This window comes from Tyto alba, unplaced genomic scaffold (genome assembly GCF_018691265.1).
Source record: "Tyto alba isolate M040663 unplaced genomic scaffold, T.alba_DEE_v4.0 Super-Scaffold_8, whole genome shotgun sequence".
NCBI lineage: Eukaryota > Metazoa > Chordata > Aves > Strigiformes > Tytonidae > Tyto > Tyto alba.
The window spans coordinates 18,424,119-18,446,291 of record NW_024881329.1 but is presented as its reverse complement, the minus strand read 5'-3'; the positions used below and the strand labels follow the sequence as shown (position 1 = coordinate 18,446,291).

At 39.6% G+C, this 22,173-nt stretch overlaps 1 protein-coding gene across 2 annotated transcripts in view; it reads right to left on the bottom strand.

Annotated features, from left to right (window-relative positions):
- Positions 1-20,940, bottom strand: part of CAPRIN1 (cell cycle associated protein 1) — a 35,049-nt gene extending 14,109 nt beyond the window's left edge. Inside the window, exons 1-9 of one of the 2 annotated variants that reach the window (XM_042784503.1) lie at positions 20,737-20,940; positions 20,174-20,364; positions 10,852-10,914; positions 8,857-8,943; positions 6,224-6,462; positions 6,023-6,105; positions 3,927-4,064; positions 2,468-2,520; positions 2,295-2,381 (exon numbers count right to left, since the gene is read on the bottom strand). In XM_042784503.1, coding sequence (XP_042640437.1) covers positions 2,295-2,381; positions 2,468-2,520; positions 3,927-4,064; positions 6,023-6,105; positions 6,224-6,462; positions 8,857-8,943; positions 10,852-10,914; positions 20,174-20,362 — 939 coding nt within the window. In that variant the 5' untranslated portion in view covers positions 20,363-20,364; positions 20,737-20,940. Of the gene's footprint in view, positions 1-2,294; positions 2,382-2,467; positions 2,521-3,926; positions 4,065-6,022; positions 6,106-6,223; positions 6,463-8,856; positions 8,944-10,851; positions 10,915-20,173; positions 20,490-20,736 lie in introns of those variants that run through there. The other variant, XM_042784504.1, reaches the window with a different exon arrangement.
- Between the last annotated feature and the right edge of the window lie 1,233 nt (positions 20,941-22,173).

Genomic DNA, 22,173 nt, shown 5'->3' with positions numbered 1-22,173 from the left:
AAAAGGCCAGGGGTCAAAGGAACAGGAAAGAAGGAGAGGTAAAAACAGAAGTTTAATGAGATGACAAACCAACCAGAATGAAGTGGTATTCTGGCAGTCATGAAACAGTTTCCAACTCCACACAAAATATGCCCACATCCAGCCAGCCAGAGTTACATAATCTAAGACACAAAGAACTCTGTATACAAGCAGATTAAGATACTTATTAAAAAGGAAGCAGTTAAAACAAAAATAGAACAAAAACAACAAAAAAACAGCCCCACCCCCCCAAAAAACAACAACAGCAAAAACCCCCACAAACAAACCCACTACTATTACCAATAAAGAATATCTTCACCAAAATTAAAATATCATATAATACAAATGCAAATACACTGAAAATTCACAAACAAATTCTTTAGTTTAAAACTTATGGAGGGCCCATACAGAAATGTCATTGTGAGACACCACCACTTCTCAAACTACAAACATACCATATCACAGGAATCTTGCATGTATCATATCTACTTGAGAGTTACTGAAAGAGACGAATTTGTGATAGCCTTCCTCTTTATAAACAAGTATGGAAATCTTCTGTGTAAATGGTCTCTTTGAGAATACTATCAGCTTCCAAAGCTAACAGCTATCATTCACAGCACTTACTACACTAATGCCACGACTACCTTGAGCTGATGAGAACAAAGGGTCTGTACAATGTCTACCATCATCTTCCCTAGTAACAATTTGGGTGCATTCCTATGAGAAATGGGATTTTGGTGTCAGTAAGAACAGCAAGAGTCATTTCAAAGATAGTTATTCTCAATTCCCCCTTTTTGTGTTAAATCTGAGAAAATAAGGTTCTTAGTTATGAATAAGCCCTCTTCAACTCTAAATCTTTCTAAATTGTTCATTTGTACATAGTCCAGGAAATTGGGACAGAAAAGACAACTGAAGTATATATTCTTTGTGTTATATTTTTCTATGAAAACAAAGCTGATATAATCCCAATTTAGCTGACTAATAAAAATGGAGTTTCTGAAGTCAAGCTGATACAAAATTATGACCTGAATTCTTTTACCATACTAACACAGCTACCACACATTATTATTATTCCCATGAAGAAGTGTCTGAGTTTTCAACTGTGCAATACACGGCCTTACAGTTTAAAAGCAGAGGGAAGTACAAAAGGCTTCAATCATAAGGACACTGCCTATACTCTCATGTCTTCATAGATACTACTTATATTAAGAAGTACAGAGAACTGAACCTCTAAGATACTCTGGACACTTGGTAGAAACACAGATGTAAAGTAGGTATAATTCAAGATCGAATGAAGCCAATTAAACATTAATTTTAAAATACTGTGTCTTGTAAGAATACCCCAATCAAGTATGACTTTAATGTGTGCTTTTGGAGGGTTTCTTTGATTTTAAAGAGATTGCTAAAATCACATTCAATAGCAATTATATTTTAGGGGTTTTTAAGTAAGGGAATGTAATACTATGAGAAGATACTACCAAAGTCATTCACATACATGGCAAAGTTATCTAGTTAGTTCTAGAAGTCTCACACCTATCCTAAGTATTATTAAATATCTTAGTGGTCTTCAACACCCTGATATAAATTTCAGCCAGACCGAATGTAAAATTGGGCAGATTTTCTAATCAGGTCAAAAAGGCTGCTCTCTTTTTCACCACTTGAAGATGATGAGCACTTACTCCAGTCCTACATTTAAGAGCCTGAAGACACCAAGGAAAAGAGTCTAAAACAATGGACCACAAACATCACAAGTAAACAATTACTTAACTGCAAAGTAGTGGTAAGTTAAATACTTGAAGAATTATAGTTCTTGAAAGCAGAAATGTACACACAAGCATATTTTAACATCAAATTATGCGCATATGCAATCTGGAGTAGATATTAGTTGAGATACCAATTTTCAGCTCCCTCTCCATAGAACTCCTCAATGAAACACACAACTGTGCCATGCTGTCTGTGTAGATAAACTTAAGTTCTACATTTGCAGCAAAGTTCTCTTAAAAAAAAAAAAAAAAAAAAAAGGCTTCAAAAAAAGTCTTTTCAAGCCTAAAACTTTTTAAGTCCCATCTGCAAACTTGGCCAGATGGCGTAGTTTTTATTTTAGGTATACCTGAGCTAAATATGTAATTGAAGAATGAGCAGTGAGTCCAAGCCTACTTAAATATATGTATTTTATATATATGTATAGGGAAGGGGTGCAATACTAAAACCTATCAGGAATTGTGCATCAGCAGAAACAGGGATTGCAATTTTACCTGCAGTACATAAGATCTTACCTCAACCGTTTCAACTGTCCACTCATCTACCTGTTCCTTCTCACTACTGCTGAACTGAGTCTCTGCCATGAATTGTCTGTTTACATACTAAAATAAAAATAAGAAAGGGTATGAAAGTAAAAGTAAGTGGCATTAAAGCTATACAAAATGACAATCTTTCCAGTGAATAATACCTCAGTTGATTCAACTTCGGTTGGTTCAGTAAATTCTTCCGCTGGATCAGGTTCTGTAAGAAAAATAAACCATTTATGTGGAAAAAACCCTACACTTAACAGACCTAGAAAACAGAGTTAAATGAAAAAAATCTCCCCCAATAAAAGGGGAATTTTGAAGAATCTGATACATTTCTGCAGTAGTCATTTAGCAAAAAAGAATTAGTTTAATAAGTGTTCTGGACTACTAGTATGCAGGAAGTACAGCTAGGTATAAGAATGAACAGACACACGTTCACTCCTGAGTGACATTAATACCTAGGATTTGAAGCTTGCTATACTTTAAGGAAGGAGTTGTCTTGTTACACATCATCAAGAGGATGGGATTTTGGTTAGATCTGAAAATAGAGCCTTAATATTGTTGACTTGTACAGTTAAGTATCTACCTGGTTCAGAAACAAATCTAACGTAACAAGCTGAAGAAGAATTCTGTTTTCTTCATTTTTAGGCACAAGTATGTCAGGACATTAACAGAGAATTAGCAAGAGCAAAGACCCTCAGTTTTGAATTAAAAAGAAAAAAACCCCAACATTAAATTCTTGATATGAAGACTTATGTTCAGGTAAGCCAAATTTCTATTTTCTCCACAACATATTCAAAGGGAAAAAATGGTCATGAATTTTTTCTTAAAGTTTGGTACCATATTCTCAAGTTTCTTAAGTCTGTAAGCATACTCCTTGCTTCAAGAATTCTGCCCTTCCAACAAAGGATTAAACTGGTGGGAACCACTGAAAAACTGAAAAAGCCTCAGGCAACCAGAACTTTAATCTCTGATCATTTTAATACTACGGATCAGTAAAATTCTGTTTATAGATCATGAGAAGTTCTACAGAACAAAATAGGAAAGAGATGTAGGCAATAATTTTCATTTGCATAAACCTGCTTCCAAGTAATTTATTGTTATCCTGGATTCCCATTTCAGCAAGTGACATATTGGACAGACAAATACTGAAATATGAATTCAAAACCAAGTACTATGAAGTGACTTTGTTCCTTCATTCAGCTGATGCTTCACAGTTGAAACAGTAAACCTTTCCCTGCATGTGACGGAAGACATTTACAATGTGATCATTTTAAAAAAAAAAAGATTACAAGTCCCTCCAAAGTAATAGCTGGCAAGAGTCAGCCTTACAGAACCCCTGGAATACAGCTCTGCTTTTCTTCCCTCACCGCTCAGAGCAAGGCTGAATGAGTGGCTGACTGCCCCTGTATATGTTGACTGGCCAGATGTATACCTGACTATCAAGAAATGACATTTCTATTCAAAACACTAGTACACTAGTACTCAGAAGAACTCAGAAACAGGTGGTTTTTGCACTAAAAACCGCATTTGCAATTTAATCATTCTGATGTATCCACAGAGACAAGACAGTACAACACAAACAAATATGCTGGTCATAAGGCAACTTTGTGTTCTTACCAGCTTCTGCTACAGTGTCTTCTACTGCAGGTGCGGGTGCTGCTTCTTCTTCCTCACATAATCCGTTCTGATGGTTATGGGTGCTATCAAAGTAACTAGTTTGAAGAATACGCTCAACAATCTCCTTCAGTGCTTTATCTAGGAAAATGCAAGAAGTTAAAGATTAACAGTAACTCAACCCTAATCATCTTTTCTTTCCTTCTCAAAGACCCTACATGAATTTTAGTACTCTTGCTGGAAAGATGTTGCTGCCCCAAACTAGTCTACAGACACTACCGTTACAGAATTTCTTCTATCTTGATAGATCATATTAAATATATCAAATAATCCACTTCCATTCAGAAAAATCTGAAGGGCAAGGAGAATCTTAGGAGTATATAGTACTCTTCAGAAGATTTGTGAAACACTTCAAATTGAGGTAAAGTTTATTAATTTAATTATCATATTTCTATTCCTGCTGTTTCAAAAATCTGTTTGCTTAGGTTTCAGTTTGGAAAGTTTTAGAAGCTCACTTAAGTTTCAACTGTAACTGATTTATTTGTAATTTCAAATTAAAAAAAAACGTTACTGAAAATCCATTTCTTAAAAAACAACTGTCAGTACAAATTAATTTACACAGGTATCACCTTCAAGAAGGTTCTTCCCCTGAGGTGAAGTGGCTCAGAACAGCCTTGTAAGCGAAACAAGCACAAGCTTGCATTCAGTGTCTCAGATGAATCCCATGGCATCTTAACCCAAAACAAATCAGTCATATTGGCAAGGCAGCATTACTGACTGTCTAGGCCAAAAAAAACCAAAACAGACTCCAAATTGGAAGATTTACAATGCACGTCTGGCAGGTGATAATCACGGTATGAATCAACACACAGAGCAGAGCACAGAAACACATTAACATCCATCCCTATTATAAAACAAAGCAAACCAGCAATGACTGCCAATGACATCGCTGAAAGCTCACCTGGAGATACGGACACAATACCCAGCCCAACTTCATCCAGTAAGAGAATGACTAATCTCCACAGAGCACACATCAACTCTCTCCTGAAAAACTATTCCCATGCCTTCTCCTTCCTCCTCCTCTTCAAAAAAGTATGTAGTACATATCTTTGGGCTCTTACGAAGATCTAACATCACAACCATTTCAGAATTGAGTTCTTGCAGAATAAATACTAATTAAAAAAAATACTAGCCTGGTATCTCCTCACAAAATTTCATTTCAACAATATAAACAATTTGAATTTCTGCCACAAACAAGGAAAATCTTATCACCCTTAAGGCCACAGTATCTTACAATCTCCTGTGTATCACACCTTAATAAAGCATGTTAGGTAACAACTGCAATACTATCATTTCACCTCCTATGAATAGAACACAAAAAACTTTCAACAGCTCAATACTACTCTAATAAGGATAATTGATTTTTTTTTTTAAAAAGGAGGAAAGTTGTTAGCCATTTTACCTACAAAAAAATACTATCTTCCCTATAACTTTCCTATTGATTTCAAATTAAGAGATTTCAAAAATTCCCCGTGATACAGACAACTGCCTAGCAGAGCCGTTTTCTTAAGGTCTAACATTAGAAGCTATGTATTTGTGAAAACTCACGTTTCTGCAAGAAAGCAGTAATCTGCATGATCACACCCTTATTTACAGAGTTAATCAATCGAAATAGGGCAAAACCAGAACGCTTTTTGCAGGAAACAAGGGGGAGTGAACATCGCACTAGATAAGGCCATGCCAGTTTCTGTATTAGGTCTCATTATTGACAAAACTCCTTGTTCACACACATGTTTCCAGACGACAAAGAATTGCTACTAAGCATCAACAGAATACTGCTGAAATAGCAGGTACAGACTAAGCTTAAATACCAAGTAATGCTGCATCAGTTTCAAAAAAAGAAAAAACAAAACACTACACAGTAAGTTCACACTTCAGTAAGTTATTCTGTTACAGTCCAGCTCAGGTCTGAAAAAAAAGTAGCTACTCAAATAACTTGCAAAGATAATTAACTGCCAACGTTCTCTTACTTCAGACTTTGTATTTTAGTTCAAGCATAAATTCAGTGCACCATCTCTTAATGCAGAGGCTATACTTACAGGTTGTTCCACAAACTGGTTTTTCCTTCCCTTCCAGTAAGTCCAACAGGTGAACAGATGCTTGCTCATACTGCTCATTCAATCTTAAAAAAAATAATTAATAACAGTTAATTTCTTACCAAGTCTTTAAATTGCCACAGCACAAACACATCATTAACTGACTGACAATTATAAAAGAAAAGTACTTCACAGTATGTCTACCTCATGTTCATGTCTCGTTCAGGATAAACTAGCTTGTAAAACTCATCCAACACTGTCAGTTCCTCCTCTGTCAGCACCGGTACTCCATTTGATCCTTGTTTCAAGTCATTGCGCACTTCATCATCACCCAACTTGTCCAAAATAAACTGTAGCTCTAGTACAGTCTTTAAACGTTTCTGCTCAGCTTCTTCTCGCATCAGCTGCTCTCTGCGAGCTGTCTTTTTTATTGTTTTCTGGATCTGTTTAAAATGAAAAGAAATCTTAAATTGCTTAAACTTGGATTTTGTAGTGAACTCGGGAAAAAAAAAAAAAAAAAGATTTGAAATGTCTTTTATCAATAAGTAGAGGTGGATGTTGGTGTGGAACTGCCACGTATCATTCTAACAGTACAGCCAAATAAGGTGAAATTTAAAGAATAACTTTAAAATCAATGCCACAAACCTTGGATATCTTCATCATATTCTTACTTCAAGTCTCTACTTCTCTGTGTGACTTACAAGCAGTTCAGTCAAGTAACTGCAGTTACCATGTATAAAGCTTTAGACATGAATGTGTTATTTGAAACAAGTGCAGCTTGCTACTATCTGCTTCCTTTATGAATTATTCTGTAAACACTCAAGTGATTTTGATCTAGATGAAAGTGGCAAAAATGTACAAAATTAAGTACCTTTTAAACAAACATTGTGGCTATTTACAACTTCTGGCTTCCATAACTTAAGGAGGACTTAAAGCAATTAGAAAAGGTACTGAGAAGGGCAACTCAACTGATGAAGGGGACAGAGCAGTTGTGTTAGAGCAGAGCCTAAGCCTCCGGTTCTTCAATTCGGAGGAGTAAGGGTGATCCAGACTTTTCATAAAGGCCACAAAGGCCAGTAGATAACATGAACAGAGTGGTTATTCACTGTATCCCAGGACAGTAAGGGGCATTCATTGAAACTACTAGGATATCAGCTTAAACAAAAGTACTCTTGTTTCTTACACACCATGGGAGGGAACTCATGGAATGTTTTGCCATGGAAGGCTGGGGAGATAGTATCAGCAAGTTCAAAAAGGATTTAAACAAGTTCTTGGACACTAAAGGGAACAGGAATGCATCTACTCTCTAACATTCTCAGTTTGAGGATCACTGATGCTGGAAGGGAATGGATGACACATAATCATCAGCCTTGTACTCTGCATAGTACCTTCTACAAGTGCTGTCATAATACTGGTCTAAATGCATCACTAGTCTGAACCTACAGGATGTTTCTTCCATTCTTACTATTAACCCAGGCATCTAGAATCCAAAATTCAGCTTGCTCACTTTGTAACTCTACAAAACTTTAATCTCTTTCAAAAAAATGTAAGTTGTGACAGTAACTTTCTCCCTCTGACTCATCTAAACTTCTTTTTTAAAAATCAAACACATATCTTAAAATCAACTGTACGAGAGCTAACTCCAATCAGGAAAAATTGCAACCAAAACTGAAAGCAGAGCACCAATTTATTACTCCTGGATCCACTCGCTTCTTTTAGTAGTCAGCTGACCAGGGAAATATTTCAGGACAAACTTGTCTGAAGAAGTAAGTTCTTCATTACTAGCATTCCATAAACATACATGGAACCCTGATGCAAGAAAAGCAAAGAAACAGCTTGGCTTAGAGGCCTACAAACATACAACCACATCAAATGTAGACAGCAGTTTATAATGTGAGGATGCTGATGCCCTTCAAATTATCACATAGTCTGTTCACAAACTAAATGCGCTTGTTAAACCAGTCTGCTGCACTAACATCAACTTCACAATGAATTCTACCAATGTTGCTGCTCTTCCTGTAACTCATTAACTCTAACTGTATTACTGCATTTAGAACCTTCCAGTCCTGCAGGATGGGTTACGCTTTTAGCTTGCCTCGGAATTAATTCTTCCTTGCAATGATACTGCAGAGGTCTAAAGTACATCTTTTAGTTTGCAGCTCTTGGCACAAGAAATAAAACAAAGCTGTTCATACAACTGGAATTGTCTACTAGTTTTAGAACTTGTTCTTGATTACACTGCTATTTTACATCCTTGATAAAACACCAACCCAAAAGATTACCTGTTTTACCAGTATTCAGTTAATTTCTCCTTTACAAAAATAGTATTAAACTTGTCTCATACTGTAGTTTCAGACTGTATTTGCAATTACAAATTGCAAGAATCTTGAAAAAGGAGCCTCAATGCTTTCAGTTGCTGAGACTTTATACCCTATGGTAATATAAAGAAATTAAAACCCTCAGCCACTTGCCAAAGAGAGAAGCAGGCCTGTGAAATCAATTTCTTTTAAGAAAATGTTGCTATTGGCAATAAATGTCTGTATATAATATTGCACATCAGGCATGTTTTGTGATCACACTGTTATATTTTGTCAGAAAATTACATTATTTTTGTTCCCATACATTTATGTAGTCCACCAGAAAAATCTTAGGAACAGCCTGCAGAAAGCATGACACAAACTAGTAAATACAGTAAAAGAAAACAGCCAAACATAGAAGAAATTATGATCATTTAATCTCTGTAAATAGAGGCAACTGCTGCATCTAGTATCAGCGAAAGAGAGTTTAACGCCCAAGCGCTTGGATAGCCCACACCGCACTGTTTGCTCTTTACTTACATCTTGGCTCAGAGCCATAAAGCTCCTCTGCAGTTCTTTAGCAAATTCCAGATTATTCGTCACTTCCTGGTATTTTGACACAGCATCCTTAAAAAAAATTAAAAAAACAATAAAACATGAAAGTGAACCATCACAAATAGAACAAAAGACATTCCAACAAATTCCCACATTTTTAGTTCCTAAGTGAGACACAGCATTGCTGAATGGGACTGCAACAATATTAAGTCACATTTTTATTTTCAATGGCCAAAATATCAAAGAGAATTGTGTATTTCTTTAGGGCCTTTAGCTTCTTACATAAATACGCTAAAGCATATGCATATATATGCTCACATACATGACATTAGTTTAATGTCTGGCTTTAGCCAGTTTCTATCAAAAACTAACTGGTATGCCAAGAGAGTCGGAGAGAAGAGTAACCTGGTAACTCAAAATTGCTCAAGAGATAAAGGTTTGAGAATTAACACATTGTTATCTTGAATCATAGCCAAACTCAAAAAACTATACAGAGCATAATGTTACCTTTTCCAGAAATCTTATTATTTGCTATTTTCTTAAATAAAATATTCTGATTTGCACCAAAGCAATCCAAACTCCTTAACCCACTTTGTGGTACTAAGAAATTACAGAGAATCAAATCAGGGGAAGAAAAAAAAAAATGGCTAAGACATTTACACTCCTGCTGTGATAAAATTAATAACGGATATGTTCTTGGTAAGAACAACCGAGCCAAAGAAAAGGGAAGATCCTACTTTCTTTAAAAAGCAAGGAACATGAACTGCATTTGCCTTTTTTTTTTTTTTTTAAGTACTTCCACTTGCAATACAGCTAAAAAACTTACATATATACATTAGGTGATTTATAAAATTATCCATTCTTAGCCAATTTGAAGAAGCAGAAAACAGAAGTGAAAATAATAAATACTTTCAGCACTTCTCCAACCAGAAATATTTTATCTTTATGAAATGTGGCAGTCAGGCTGTGGTCTTTATAAAACTCAATCATGAGCTTCCCTCTTCAATATGAAACTTCAGTTATCTTCCCTGCTCATCAAACAGAAAACTTATTGTGGTTTGTTTCCACAATATGCCATTAAAAAATAAAAATACACAGATCAGTGGTATTTCAGTTTTCAGCTGGCACAGAAGAACCAAACTGAAGCCTAGACAGATGAAAAAGATCACATGGACCAAGAGAAGCAGCTAATTCTTTTAATTGTGAACAGCTGCAATGGTTGCAGGGTACATTTTTTTCCCCTTCACTTTTTTCAATGTTAAAAATCATCAACAAAACACTGCTGATTAGTGAGCATCTGGTAATCTTTTTAAGTATCAATACGCATATTTGCATCATACAACTGAATTTAATTTGATGCTTGCTTTATATTTACTACAACTGGAAAAATGCTGTTGACTCAAGCTCTACAATAACCTACTTTAAGAACCAGCCCCAACAAGGAGAGAAGCAGCGTACATCCACCAAGTCCAGTTTATCTAGAGCATCCCATCTGCTGCACCAATAGCTGCGATATACACACGGATGTAGCTTATTTTCAGAGCCTTTGGTCTAAGTTACAGCTCTTAACTACACTGCACAGTATTTATGAGCTACCACCAAGTGACTAAGCTCCTTAAGTTCTCTCTGGGCACATTTTCTGTGAAGAAAAAGATGATGTCCAGAGAACCTCAAAGGTATCAATTAGTTCTTTCAACCGTCCTAGGTCATAACATATGCCAATTTTTACCACACCTTATTCACAACCTAACCTCAACAAGCATAAGGCATTATAACACACTCCTCTACCTATTCTCTCAGTTTTTCAATAACAGAAAAATCAAAATGTTCTAGGCAATAAAAAACTGAGGCCAAGTCAGAGCTCAGAAAAAAATAGCTTTTAACAAGGGGAAAGGGAAGTGAAATTCATCCCTTCCTTTCCCACAAAAATCACAAAACAATTTAACAGAGATCTGGTTAGTATTTTTTTTTTCTTTTTACCAGTTGATCTTGATTCAGACGTTCTCCCTTGTTCATTCGTTCCTGGTAATCATCAAGTTTGCTCTGAAAAGAAACAAAAATTCTATTATGAAGAGCCAGAACCAGGTTACTACTTTTTTCTACTTGTGCTAAGAAAATCAGGTACTGTGATACTACAGTAAACACAGACTGTAACACATTACACAAGCATGAAACAGTCATGTAGAAATAGTACCCAAGAAAAACTGTCTTCTGAGTTAATAAAAATGTAAATATTTCCCTGAAAGACGAATCTTTTAACCTGGGCTATCTCAATATATCTTCATAACTAGTCTTAATTTCTGAGGAAATACACATGCCTCCAATCACTCTCAATGCACATTTCTTTCGTCCAAACAACTGACCTGAACTCAGTTCTGAATCAGAGCTTACTACCACTCTATCACAATACCAAAAACATAACTGCAAAACACCACTGCCAATTCTATTAAGATTCAGAACTGTAATTCTTTGTAGTTGCATCAGTTAAGATAGTTTTAAAGAATTTAAAACAGTTTCTAATCCTTTGTGCAAGAATGCCCACCAACACAACTCATATTAACAGCTCTAAAATATTTTTGATCGAGAACACTAAAGTTTCTTTTTCATGGGGAGAAACTGAAATAGGAATTATTAGGTTAACTTTCAGCAGGATCAGTTCTCTAATTTTCTTAAATACAAAACCATGCAAAACACTGACATTAGCCAAAAGCAGGTAAAACTTATGCATGCCCAAGTGACAACAATTCTACAGGCTAGGTAGAAAGGTTCTTAGAAAGGAAGCAAAGTCTGTAAGAATAACATACCTAACTACCAAGCTCGAAGCTTTCACCATTTCTGTATTATCACAGATGATCATACTTTTTTTAAAATTTGCCGTGATCTTACTAAAAGCTATTAAATGAATTCTTAACAATTATCTTTCCAATCTAGCATAACAACATCATGAAAACACTTCATTTTGAACGTAAGAGAATTAAAACCCTGATGCAACCATTGTTTCGGAGTTTATATTTGCCACCAAGTGACAGGTTTTTTTATTGCTGTTGGTCTCTGATTTTTCACTATTTTTCTTTCAGGACATTGCAGTTCAAATATTTTACTGGTATTTTTCTAGCTTGTTCAACTTCTGTGCTCAATCCCAGACCTTTTGGAGAAACCTAAACCTATGAAACAATTTAACAAGAAAGCTCCTCTTACAAAGTATCTGATGCCCAGCATCCCTTACTGAAACACATAACCACCCTTCTGAGACTTGGTCTTTTGATGTCACATAGTGTCAACAGTTTATTTCTCTGGAAAACCTACAGGTTAGATATAACATTTAACTACTTTATCTTTCAGTGTATTAGAGCCAGTAACAGTGTAGGAAAATTCAAAGAACTTCCTTAGCCCCAAAAATGCGTTACTGGGAATTTCATGCTGAGGACAGACACTAGCAAGGTAATAGTTGTCAAATGCAGCAACCACAGTTGGTAGTATGTCAAAAATATAGCCCTGAAGAGCATTTGGCATATTAGAAGTCTACCACAACAGGAAATAAGGTCATTTTACTCTTTTACCTACTTATTTTAGAATGGATGATAACATGGTTGGACAATCACAAAAGTAGTTTTAATGTTTAACAGATCACAGCTGAGCTGTGAAGTCAAAAGGGAAGGTGAAGAACTCAAACCCTGCAAACCCCAGTGCAAAGCCAGCCAGGTTAACTGACGCCTCCATGCTTAAGGTAGCTTAAATCCTACAGTGAACTGGCTTCGCAGACAAAGAAATTTTTAAAAGTTCCCATTTGCTCAAGTCATTTACTCCCATGCTGCAGATTACAATTCCCTTGGTCACACTGATGCAATTGTTTGTGAGGCTGCACAGTAAATAGACTGCTAATATGAGCCAGTTTAAACAGTGTCTGCAAAAATGCATTAAAAACCCAACAATTTCTGTGATCCAGTTTCCACCACGAACCTATAAATAACAAGAGTAAAGCAAGCATAATAGCACATAGAATTCTAGAACCCTACTTAGGTCAACTTTGTTGCAGAAAACATATATTGCCAAATTACACTGCAAAACACTCATGTAATCCATTTTGGTGGCTAAGGGCACAAGGGAGGAAAGAGACAAAAATACCCTAAATAACTACAATTGTTTCTGCACACTTTTTCCATGCAGCCTTACTTCAGCATGGTTGGTACCTTCAGATTAAGCATATTGCAATAACATATTTAAACACTGCATTGCTTTTTCTTAAATGGTCAAATATTCTTAGGTCTAATATAAATGCTTTGTTCATTTCTATTCAAAAAACAAAGGGTAATATGTCTGTTTATAGCAATTAGGAATAGAAAAGCACTTAACTTCTTCTTCCTTAAAAACATTCATATCAGAAAGGTAAAAGAAGGAAAGTCCTTTTAGCTGCAATGCAGAGGACAAACAAATGGGTATTTACTTGTATATTATCACAAAGATTTCAAATGCCAAGTAAGCATTTTTCTATTATCCCAAAGACCCTGTAAGACACAATTGCTGCTTTACACAAAAGTATTAAGGAAGCAAAATGCCTTCTTTTTGATCTGTACTGTCAACTAACAGCAATCTAAGAGCAGCATTAGTGCTGTAAAATAACTGCAGTAAAATTCCTGCTTAGCAACCTACTGCAGTGTCTGCAAGAAGATTTTTTTCATTCTACCCCACCTTACACAACTTCATCCTCACTCATCACGGATATAGATCTTGAAGCATAAAAGCTAAACCAGCGGGGGGGGGGCAGGGAGGAAATCAAGTGGCAAAGTGAGCACATAAATTGTCTATTAAACAGCTCATGAGTCAGCAGTCCCCGGTTCTGCAGATAGCAAGCCACTGTGCTTCAGCTTTTTTCACTGACATACCTGAAGTATTTTGGAGAAAAGCACTACCTATAGGATACCGGGGGAGCAGGGAAGGCAGGGGGAAGGTGGTGGTGTTCATTGCTTAAGTATGACCTAGATTTTATTTTAATAGGGATCCAAAATTGAGTTACTTTATTATGGTAACAGGTAATTCCCCTCACAGTCAAGTTCTCATTACCTCCTCCAAATTGCCACCAAAATGTCATCCTAAAGTGAAAAAAAAAAAAAAAAAAAAAAAAAAGCAGTTACATGATATTAGCTTCAAAAACAATACTGTTTTTAAAAATGCCTGACCACTCAGCTGTGCTGTTACAGTCATTTACAGTGCTATGCTATAAACTGTATCACTGGAATGATCTAATTAAAAATAACCCTTAAAAAGGGGGCCAGGAGCAGGAGGGAGGCACTATATTTAACCAGATAATTTCAACGGTATGGTTTATGCCAGCTACAGCTGCACAAGCGTATATGACAAGCTGCAAGGTGGAAGGGGAGAAGGTAACCTCTTGAACCAAATGAAGTAAACATTTTGCAATGCACATTTCACTACAAATTAAGAAAAGATGGAGTGGACTATTGCAAGTCTGTTTTTTGACATACCTCAAAAACTGCACGTATTTTTTTTTTAACAGAATCAAGCAATTAAGATAATACAAAATTTAAAATAGCTGCCTAATAGATTTCGCACTGAAGCAAAAGAAAAGCCAAGCTGTAAAACAGAAGTTTATTAACCAGTTTTACATTTGTACATTGTAATTTGTCTGCCCTTCACCATCATGTTCACTCTCATTCATCAGTCTAACTTCTCAGCAAAGACTGCCCAGAAATGACTACAAAATAAAATTCAGTCTTCCCTCTTGCTCAGAAAAATAGGCAGAAAACAAATCAAAAAGGTAGAACACTTAAACTGCATCAATTTAATGAAACATGGAAGTTCAGAAACTCTCAAAAACGGCCACAGTTCTCACATTCACTGTCTGGGTGCACTTACTAATATATATATACACCCAACAAGTCCCAAGAAGCTGTTTCAGTCCAGAGTTATCACCAAGAAGATGTAATGAAACATTAACATCAATACTCCAGAACACAAAACATAAGTCTTCTGTTTAAACTGCATTTATTTTTTAAATAACAGTTGTAATATTCTTGTGGTCTCCCCCCCAGGTACGTTTGGCAGTTCAGAAAGAACTATCTCCACTCTGTGTTAGTTTTTTAAGCGAGTGACAGACACACCAATTCTGACACTGCAGTCTCGCAATCAGCTTACTGCAGAGGACACTGATCACAAAAGGGGTATTCTGCTCACCACACATTCTTGACACCTCCACGCGCCAGCGAGGACAGTGGCATGGCCAGACTGACACCTGGGTCAGGAACCCGATCCACCAAACACGTATAGCAAGAGATATAAGAATGGCTAGCAGGGGGACCCGCTCCTTCCCAAGGAAATGCAGAATAGATGGGTATGTGCAATCTTCAAAATATGAACCTTTCAAACTCTGATTAGTTGACTACAGATTGAAAAAAAAAAATTGCTTCTTCACTAACCAGAACTAAATTAAGCCACAGATTACTGAAACTCCCGAAAGTCTGGATGGCTGCATATATATGTTCTCTTCCCAAATCACCACAAGGTATTTCCTATAGAACCACTATAAACCTACAGGTAAACTGACTACACAGTAAGAGACCTAGATTCTGTTCTCCACATCATCTTTGTTGAAAATGAGTTAATTTTATAACAGCAAGTGAATTCTACAACCAAGACAAACTGGGCTCTACCAACACACCCCGTACATCTTTTTCTTCTTAAAGAAAAGAAAAAGCATCAACAAAACACCAAAGCAGCATCTGAAAAACTTAAGTAACTAGAAGATCTTTCACAGCTTGCAGGACTTATCATGTATCTAGTTAACTGAACTTGATATGAGAAATAATCCCTATGCTACATAAAACAGTAAAAAAGAAACCAGACCAAAGTCAAACTAGAAAGTAGCAACCACCATATAATTTCACAGATAAACCTGCTTCATTTTTAAGGGATGAAGCTTGGTTATTAAAAACTGCTATCAAGGGAGGTTTCAAAGAAAGATTTGGGCTTTCAATACACAGTTTCAAACAAATTTTATGATTTCTTTGTTTCAAGATCATGTTTAATCTCCAAAAATAAACCTCCAAAGATAAATTTGAAAACAAGCCTTGAACATTGAAGCGGCTCAAATAAAGGTGCAGAAGCACTTGAGTGCTGCTTCTGACGGGCAACTTGACGCGTGGCACTCCCCTGCTATCATTAGCTGCACCTACAAGAATAGAAAACTGATCTCAGCTTTTACTGTTGGTTCGTAACTGTTTCCTATGGGAAACTCCACATTTTATTGAATCGAGTCAGATGAACCTGAAATACCCATCTGCTGTTCCAGTGAAAATCCTCATATGACAGAGGCACTTCTTCAGTATTCATTTTTAAACCCAGTGAGGACTACACTTACTTGGAAATTCAGACAAGCTGATAAAGCAATAGCATCTTAAGTTACCAGCTACAGCTAAAACGTGCCATCTTTTTAACTGTGTACACCAAGCTCAAGTCATGTCAATTAGTTGAAGCTAACATGCTTTATATTTACAGTTGCCCAAAAGTCATCTTTGTGATCACCTGCCCATAACTTAAACCATGTGTTAGCAGATGAGATATTTTGTCCCTGATAGAACATTTGGTTTTAAAAACTGGTTTTATATAGCTCATGCCATATTACACAAGCTGAAAGCAAAAATAACTGCTTTTTTCATTCATCATTGTATCAAGACACAAGTTTGATCTCCAACTGGCTTAATTTGGAAAGGTTTTTCCCTCTAAAAAACAAAAAGCAGAAGAAGAAAATGCAGGTCTTACTGAAGTATTTCTCCTAGGGAACCTGGAGAGCTAGTAGGTTTCAAACCTCAGTTCACCTAACAAAAACCTAGAGGAGTTCATGTAACTTCTGGATTAACTAAACTTGTCAACATCTACTCAAGTTGCTTGTCTGAAGGTCTTGTAGAGAAAATACCTCTTCAATTACCCTCTCCTATGCACACACAAATATCTAGTCATCTAAGAACACAGGAGGAAAAGAGGATAGCATCCCTATTATTTCCAAATATTGAGATCAAGAGAACACAGACATTTTCAGGCCGTATTTTCCCATACATTTATGAACAACAATTCAATTTATCCTAGTCCCTTTTAACACAAGCCAACACTCATTCTTTCAAATAACGAGGTCACTTTTAGAAAGAGAAAAATGAAAGTGTAACTAATAATCTAGTACTTCCAGTTTATAAAAAAGCATTCAAAATAATATAGAACTAAGTTATAAATATTATGATTTGATATTGTGTACTGCATTTTGATTGTTACATCATTTTATCCTCTAAATTTAGAGGGAAACATGACACTCAACAATTTACTTCAAAATTTCTCATTTCTTCATAAAGAATGACCTTTCCTCAACTAAAAGTTGCACCTACCATTTAAAACCTAAGATGGTACCTCTTACACAGCAATTATTTTTCAACCTTCAAAAGCACGTGTTTAAGTCAAATATATTTTTGTATTTATTCTTAAATACAAAGTTCTCAAGATCATCTCTACTGGCCTTTGTTATCAGCTGCTAACAAAGAAAGAATTAAATGTTCAGCTAGGCACAAGTTTTCAGTGAGATTAACGGATTTTTCACCCACTCCAGCATGCAGTACTATTTTACTTTCTGGATGGTTTCAGAAAAAAACCTCTCCTCAAAAGATTAAAAATAAAGGAAAATGATGGAATTTGTGTACTGAAGCAAACTCATCAAGTAATAAAATAAAAATACCAATGCCCATGTGTACAAAAAGCTTTGTCAGGACCCTAAGCACGCAATACTCTCTTTATTAAAGAATGCTGATTTACTAAAGAACTGTTGATGTTGATTTACTAGAGAACTGTTGATTCCCCTACCAAGTGATAGGCTCAAGCCTGAAAATTATTAATTCTGCTTTAATATACCAAGAACAATTTATCTCATGGCTTCTACAGTGTTTACACGGGAGTCCTACTTCAGTACAATTCAGAACTGCTTCAGTCCATTAAGACTTGGGAGAAATCTTTGAACTTTAATTCATCAGTGTGAGAGCACACCTAGCTTTTCTTTGTCAAGACCTAGCCTTTGCCTGTTCTTTTTTTTAAGTCCACACTGCCTAAGTACCCCCTAAAGAGATGCTTTAATTTTAACAGAACATCTTTCAACAGAAGCCATTTCCAGAAAAAAGAGGCATTTCATCCTCTCTATTCACATGCTCTGACACCATAGTTATAAAAAGTAGTGACAGCAGCCACAGATACACAAAAAACACATCCCAAGATCTAGGGCCTCCATGAGACCACTGTCACCAATTTTCACTCTTCTGTCAGAGTAACAGCCTCTGACACATCTTTCTAACTTAAGATACTATTAAAGTTGTCCAAAGTCCATTCAAATAAAACAGAATGGCTAAGCCAAGTGTAAATTAGGTGTAAATTATTTATTTTAAAAGGTAAATAAAAACGCTACTAGAAAGGAAAGCTGACCCACACACCAGTAAGAGTGTGCTTATCCTCTTTATTACTTCAAAGTACAGAATAGATCAGAAAAACGATCACCTGCTAATTTTAGGTTTTAAAATTACATGTTGAACATCACAGAAAAATATTTTTAGAGGATTTTTGTGTATGTTAGATTCAACAATCATTTCAGACCATTTAATTTTATTGAAACAACTAGAGATGTACAGAAAGATCTGCATTCTTTCTGAAGTTGAGGGCCAGTGTTCTTGTATGCATACACATTCATAGTTATTAATGCCAAGTTTAAGACAGACATCTTGTCCTACCTATTCAGATAAGAATCAAGAAGAGCTCCGAGCATGCTGCTTTTTGTCATTATTTTTTTAAAACCAGAAAAACTCAACATCCATTTTTAAAGTGGGTAACTACACTGTGCACGTATTTACAGGTAAAGCACAGTTTGTTTCATTTGCAACTCACCTGTACAGGCTAATTTACTGCTCGTATTTCCATCTTATACAAATAAGGAATACTAGTCTAGACTACTATGATCTAAAGGGCTAGTTAAAAAAAAATCATAGAAGCGTAATTGTGCTTATTTACTTCTAAGGGCAAAAACAGATTTAGGGCTTCAACGCAGACATCATCTTTTAGTATTCCCTAATTTTGGCTTAGTAATACGGTGTTTTGGAGCAAGACTTTAGGCTACATGTGCTAGTATTCTTCTGACGGACACCTCATGCTCTGTAGGTTGGAAAGCCCTCTGAGGCTCATTTAATCCAGCAACACTGAGCACTGAGTGGGTGCCAATAAACCGTAAGTAACCACGACACCCTTTTTCTCTTGTCACAACCCGAACCGTCCAAGGACCACGAATTTAGTCACTGCTATTTCTAAAAATAACTCCTGAAAGGCCGCTTCCAGCTGACCTAAGACTCCCAGAAGGGGTGAGCTCAGGGTGATGAAAAACGAGAGATGAAAAACCCCTGGGTGGGGTGGCCGGCGGCCCCCGGCTTTGTGCAGGCTGCTGGCACAATGCAGTTCCGTCGGAGAGGCTGAGGCTGCCTCCGCCGCCGCCATGTTAGCTCCCGCTTCCATGTGCACGGGCTCTGAGGGGACCCCGGCGCGCCGCAGCCTCTCCCCGCAGCTCCTCGCTGGGGAAGGGGAGTGCTCCCGCGACGGAGGAGGGGAAGGGGGTGAGGGGAAAAAAAAAGCAGGGAAATGAAGGAGGGTGGGTTGTTCCCTGCAGGGAGCCGAGAGCGGGGCTGGGCAAGGCCCCGCTGAAGGAAACAAAAGGCGGAAGGGAGGGGGAAGGGAGCCGCGCCGCCGAGGGGTCTCGCCGGGAACGAGAAGGCGGCCGCGGCCCGCGGGGCTGGAGGGGTCCGGGAGTCCCAACCCCTCCGGGCTCTGCCCTCCGCCGCTGCCGCACGGGGGGGGCGGCGGGGGCCGCGCCCGGTTGGCTCCTGGGCCCGCAGGAGAGGGCGGCCAGCAGAAGGGGCCGGGAGACCCCCGAAAGGGGAAAGGGAAGGACCGGGAAAGAGGCGCTCGCCCTTCTGGAACGTTCCAGCGGGCGGCCCCTGGGGGCGACGCCGGGAACAACCCGCGCAGGCCGCAGGCTCCCTCACCCAGGGAACAGGAGGGCACGGCCGGGAGAAGGGGACCGGTGGCCGGCACAAGGAAGAGGAAGGAAAAATAGAACGGGAACGGTTCAAGGTCCTTTGAGACGGCCGCACGCTGGGGGCAAGGCTCGCCAGAGAGCGGGGGTATTCCCGGGGGGAGGGGAGGGGGCGAGGAAGGTGGGCGACCGGAGGGGGGGGTTGGGGGGGGGGGGTCAGCCCGCGGGGGGACAGGAGAGCACCTTTTTCTTCTCGAGATTGCGCAGCTTTTTGTCGATCACTCCCAGAATCTGCTTCATGGCCTCGGTTTGCACCGAAGTGATGCTGCCGCCCGCTGCCTGGGGGGCAGCCGCCGCCGCCGGGGCAGTCTCGCCGCCCGGGCCCGCTTTCCCGCTGCTGCTCGCCATGGTGCTGTTGGTAGCCGAGGGCATCTCTGTGAGCGAGAGGCGAGAGCGGAGAAAGAGGGAAGAGAGAAGTGGAGAGAGCGAGGGCGCGTTACGGGGGAACGGGCCGCCGGAGGGGACACGCGGGAGGGCGGGCGGGCGGGCGCGCGCGCGCACACGGCCGCTTCCCCACGCCCAGGAGCGCGCGGGCGCGAGCGCGCGCGAGAAAAGCCGCACCTGCCGGCGCGCGCGTGGCCCCCCCCCCCCTCCCCTCAGCGAAATGACTGTGGCGCGCGCGCAGCGATCACATGACCGGCGCTGCTTGTCGCCGTCCAACGTTCAATTCCCCCGAGCTCGGCCCTTTCCCGCCACCTCACCCCCCCTTCCCCCGGTGACCGGAGGGGCCTTGCCACCCTCCTCACCGTGTGACGTGAGTGGCCCGGGGTGGGGGAGGAGGCGGTAGGCGGGGAGGGGAACTCAGTGCGCTGCGCTCTCGCTGGAGTAACGGCCGCCTCAGCCGAGTCCGGCCCCGCCGCCCGCGCTGCTCCTGCGCCCGCTGCACCTCCGCGACGACGGGAGAGAGCGGGGGCGCGCACGCCAGCGCGTAAGGCGAGGCGGCCCCGGGAGCGAGCGGAGCGGGGTCCTCGCCCTTTGCGGCTGCCCGATGAAAACGCCTGAGCCCGCCCGCCAGCGCGCTGCGGGCGCCCGGCCCCGATTTGGCTCGGCTCTGGGGGGGAGTAGGGTCTTTCAGGCGCGAGGCGGGCGCCTAAGCCCCAGACACAATAGCCGGGCGGGGCGGCCTCCCGCGGGCCTTCCCGACAGCAGCCGCGTCCCCGGCTCCGCGCCCCGCCGGGACTCGGTTTTGAGCCGGTGTGGGCCGGTCACCCCCGCCGCGGCACCGGGCTGTGCTGCCCGGGACACAACCGGCGGTGCTTGGGCGGCTTGTGGACGCCCCTGAGGAGCGGGGCGCTGAGGCGATGGGTATGAGGTGGCGGGTTGTCTCCCTGGAGTGTAGGCCGTCTCGCTGCTCGTACCTTTCCGCTATAAGCGGGACTCCAAAACGTGTTTTCAGCCTACTCATGCCTTTAAGGCACGTCCCTAAAACTCTGGGAGAGCTTCCAGAGAGATGCCGTGCCACAGGTGTAATTCGGGCCTTAATAGCTGCATTTTGGTCACTGGAAACTTGCCTCATTTGTCTTTCATACTGGGATGTGTGTAGAGGTACCTGCACCTCTCCCAATACAATCCCTGAATACTAGGTAACATATTCCAGTTTAGTCTTACACATTTATGTGACCCAAAGCTGCACCAAGTCTAGCTAGGACTTGCTGAATCTTTACTTCTACGCTGACAACAAATAATCAATACTAATTTAAATACATTGTACTGAAATATCAGGTTTTCTGTGAAGGAAAGGATATTTTTGAATTAATACTATGCTTTCTTAGTGAGGAACAGATGAAGTGCCACTGCCTTCAGCAGGCTGGGGAGCTAAATAAATTGGATAATGTTAATAACGGATGGAAGTCCAAGAATATAAGGCTCTGAAAATTTAATTCCCAGTAATTGCCAATTTGAGAGGGAATTTTTGGTTGTAACCCCAGTTTAAGATTATTTTTACCATTGTTTTTTAAAGCTGAATTTTTATTGGATCTGTTTAATCATGGATCCACACAATCCATTACATTGACACAAGAAAGAGCTCTGTTTCTTGAACACCTGGGCCAACCTAATGGTTCTCCACCACCAAGAGAGGTGTTTTATTACTCTTCCTCACCAAATCCCTGAATACGATCAGGCAGTCTTTGCCCTTGTTTGCATCCTGATTCTTGCTTCCCAGGAGTTAATTCAAGTTGATA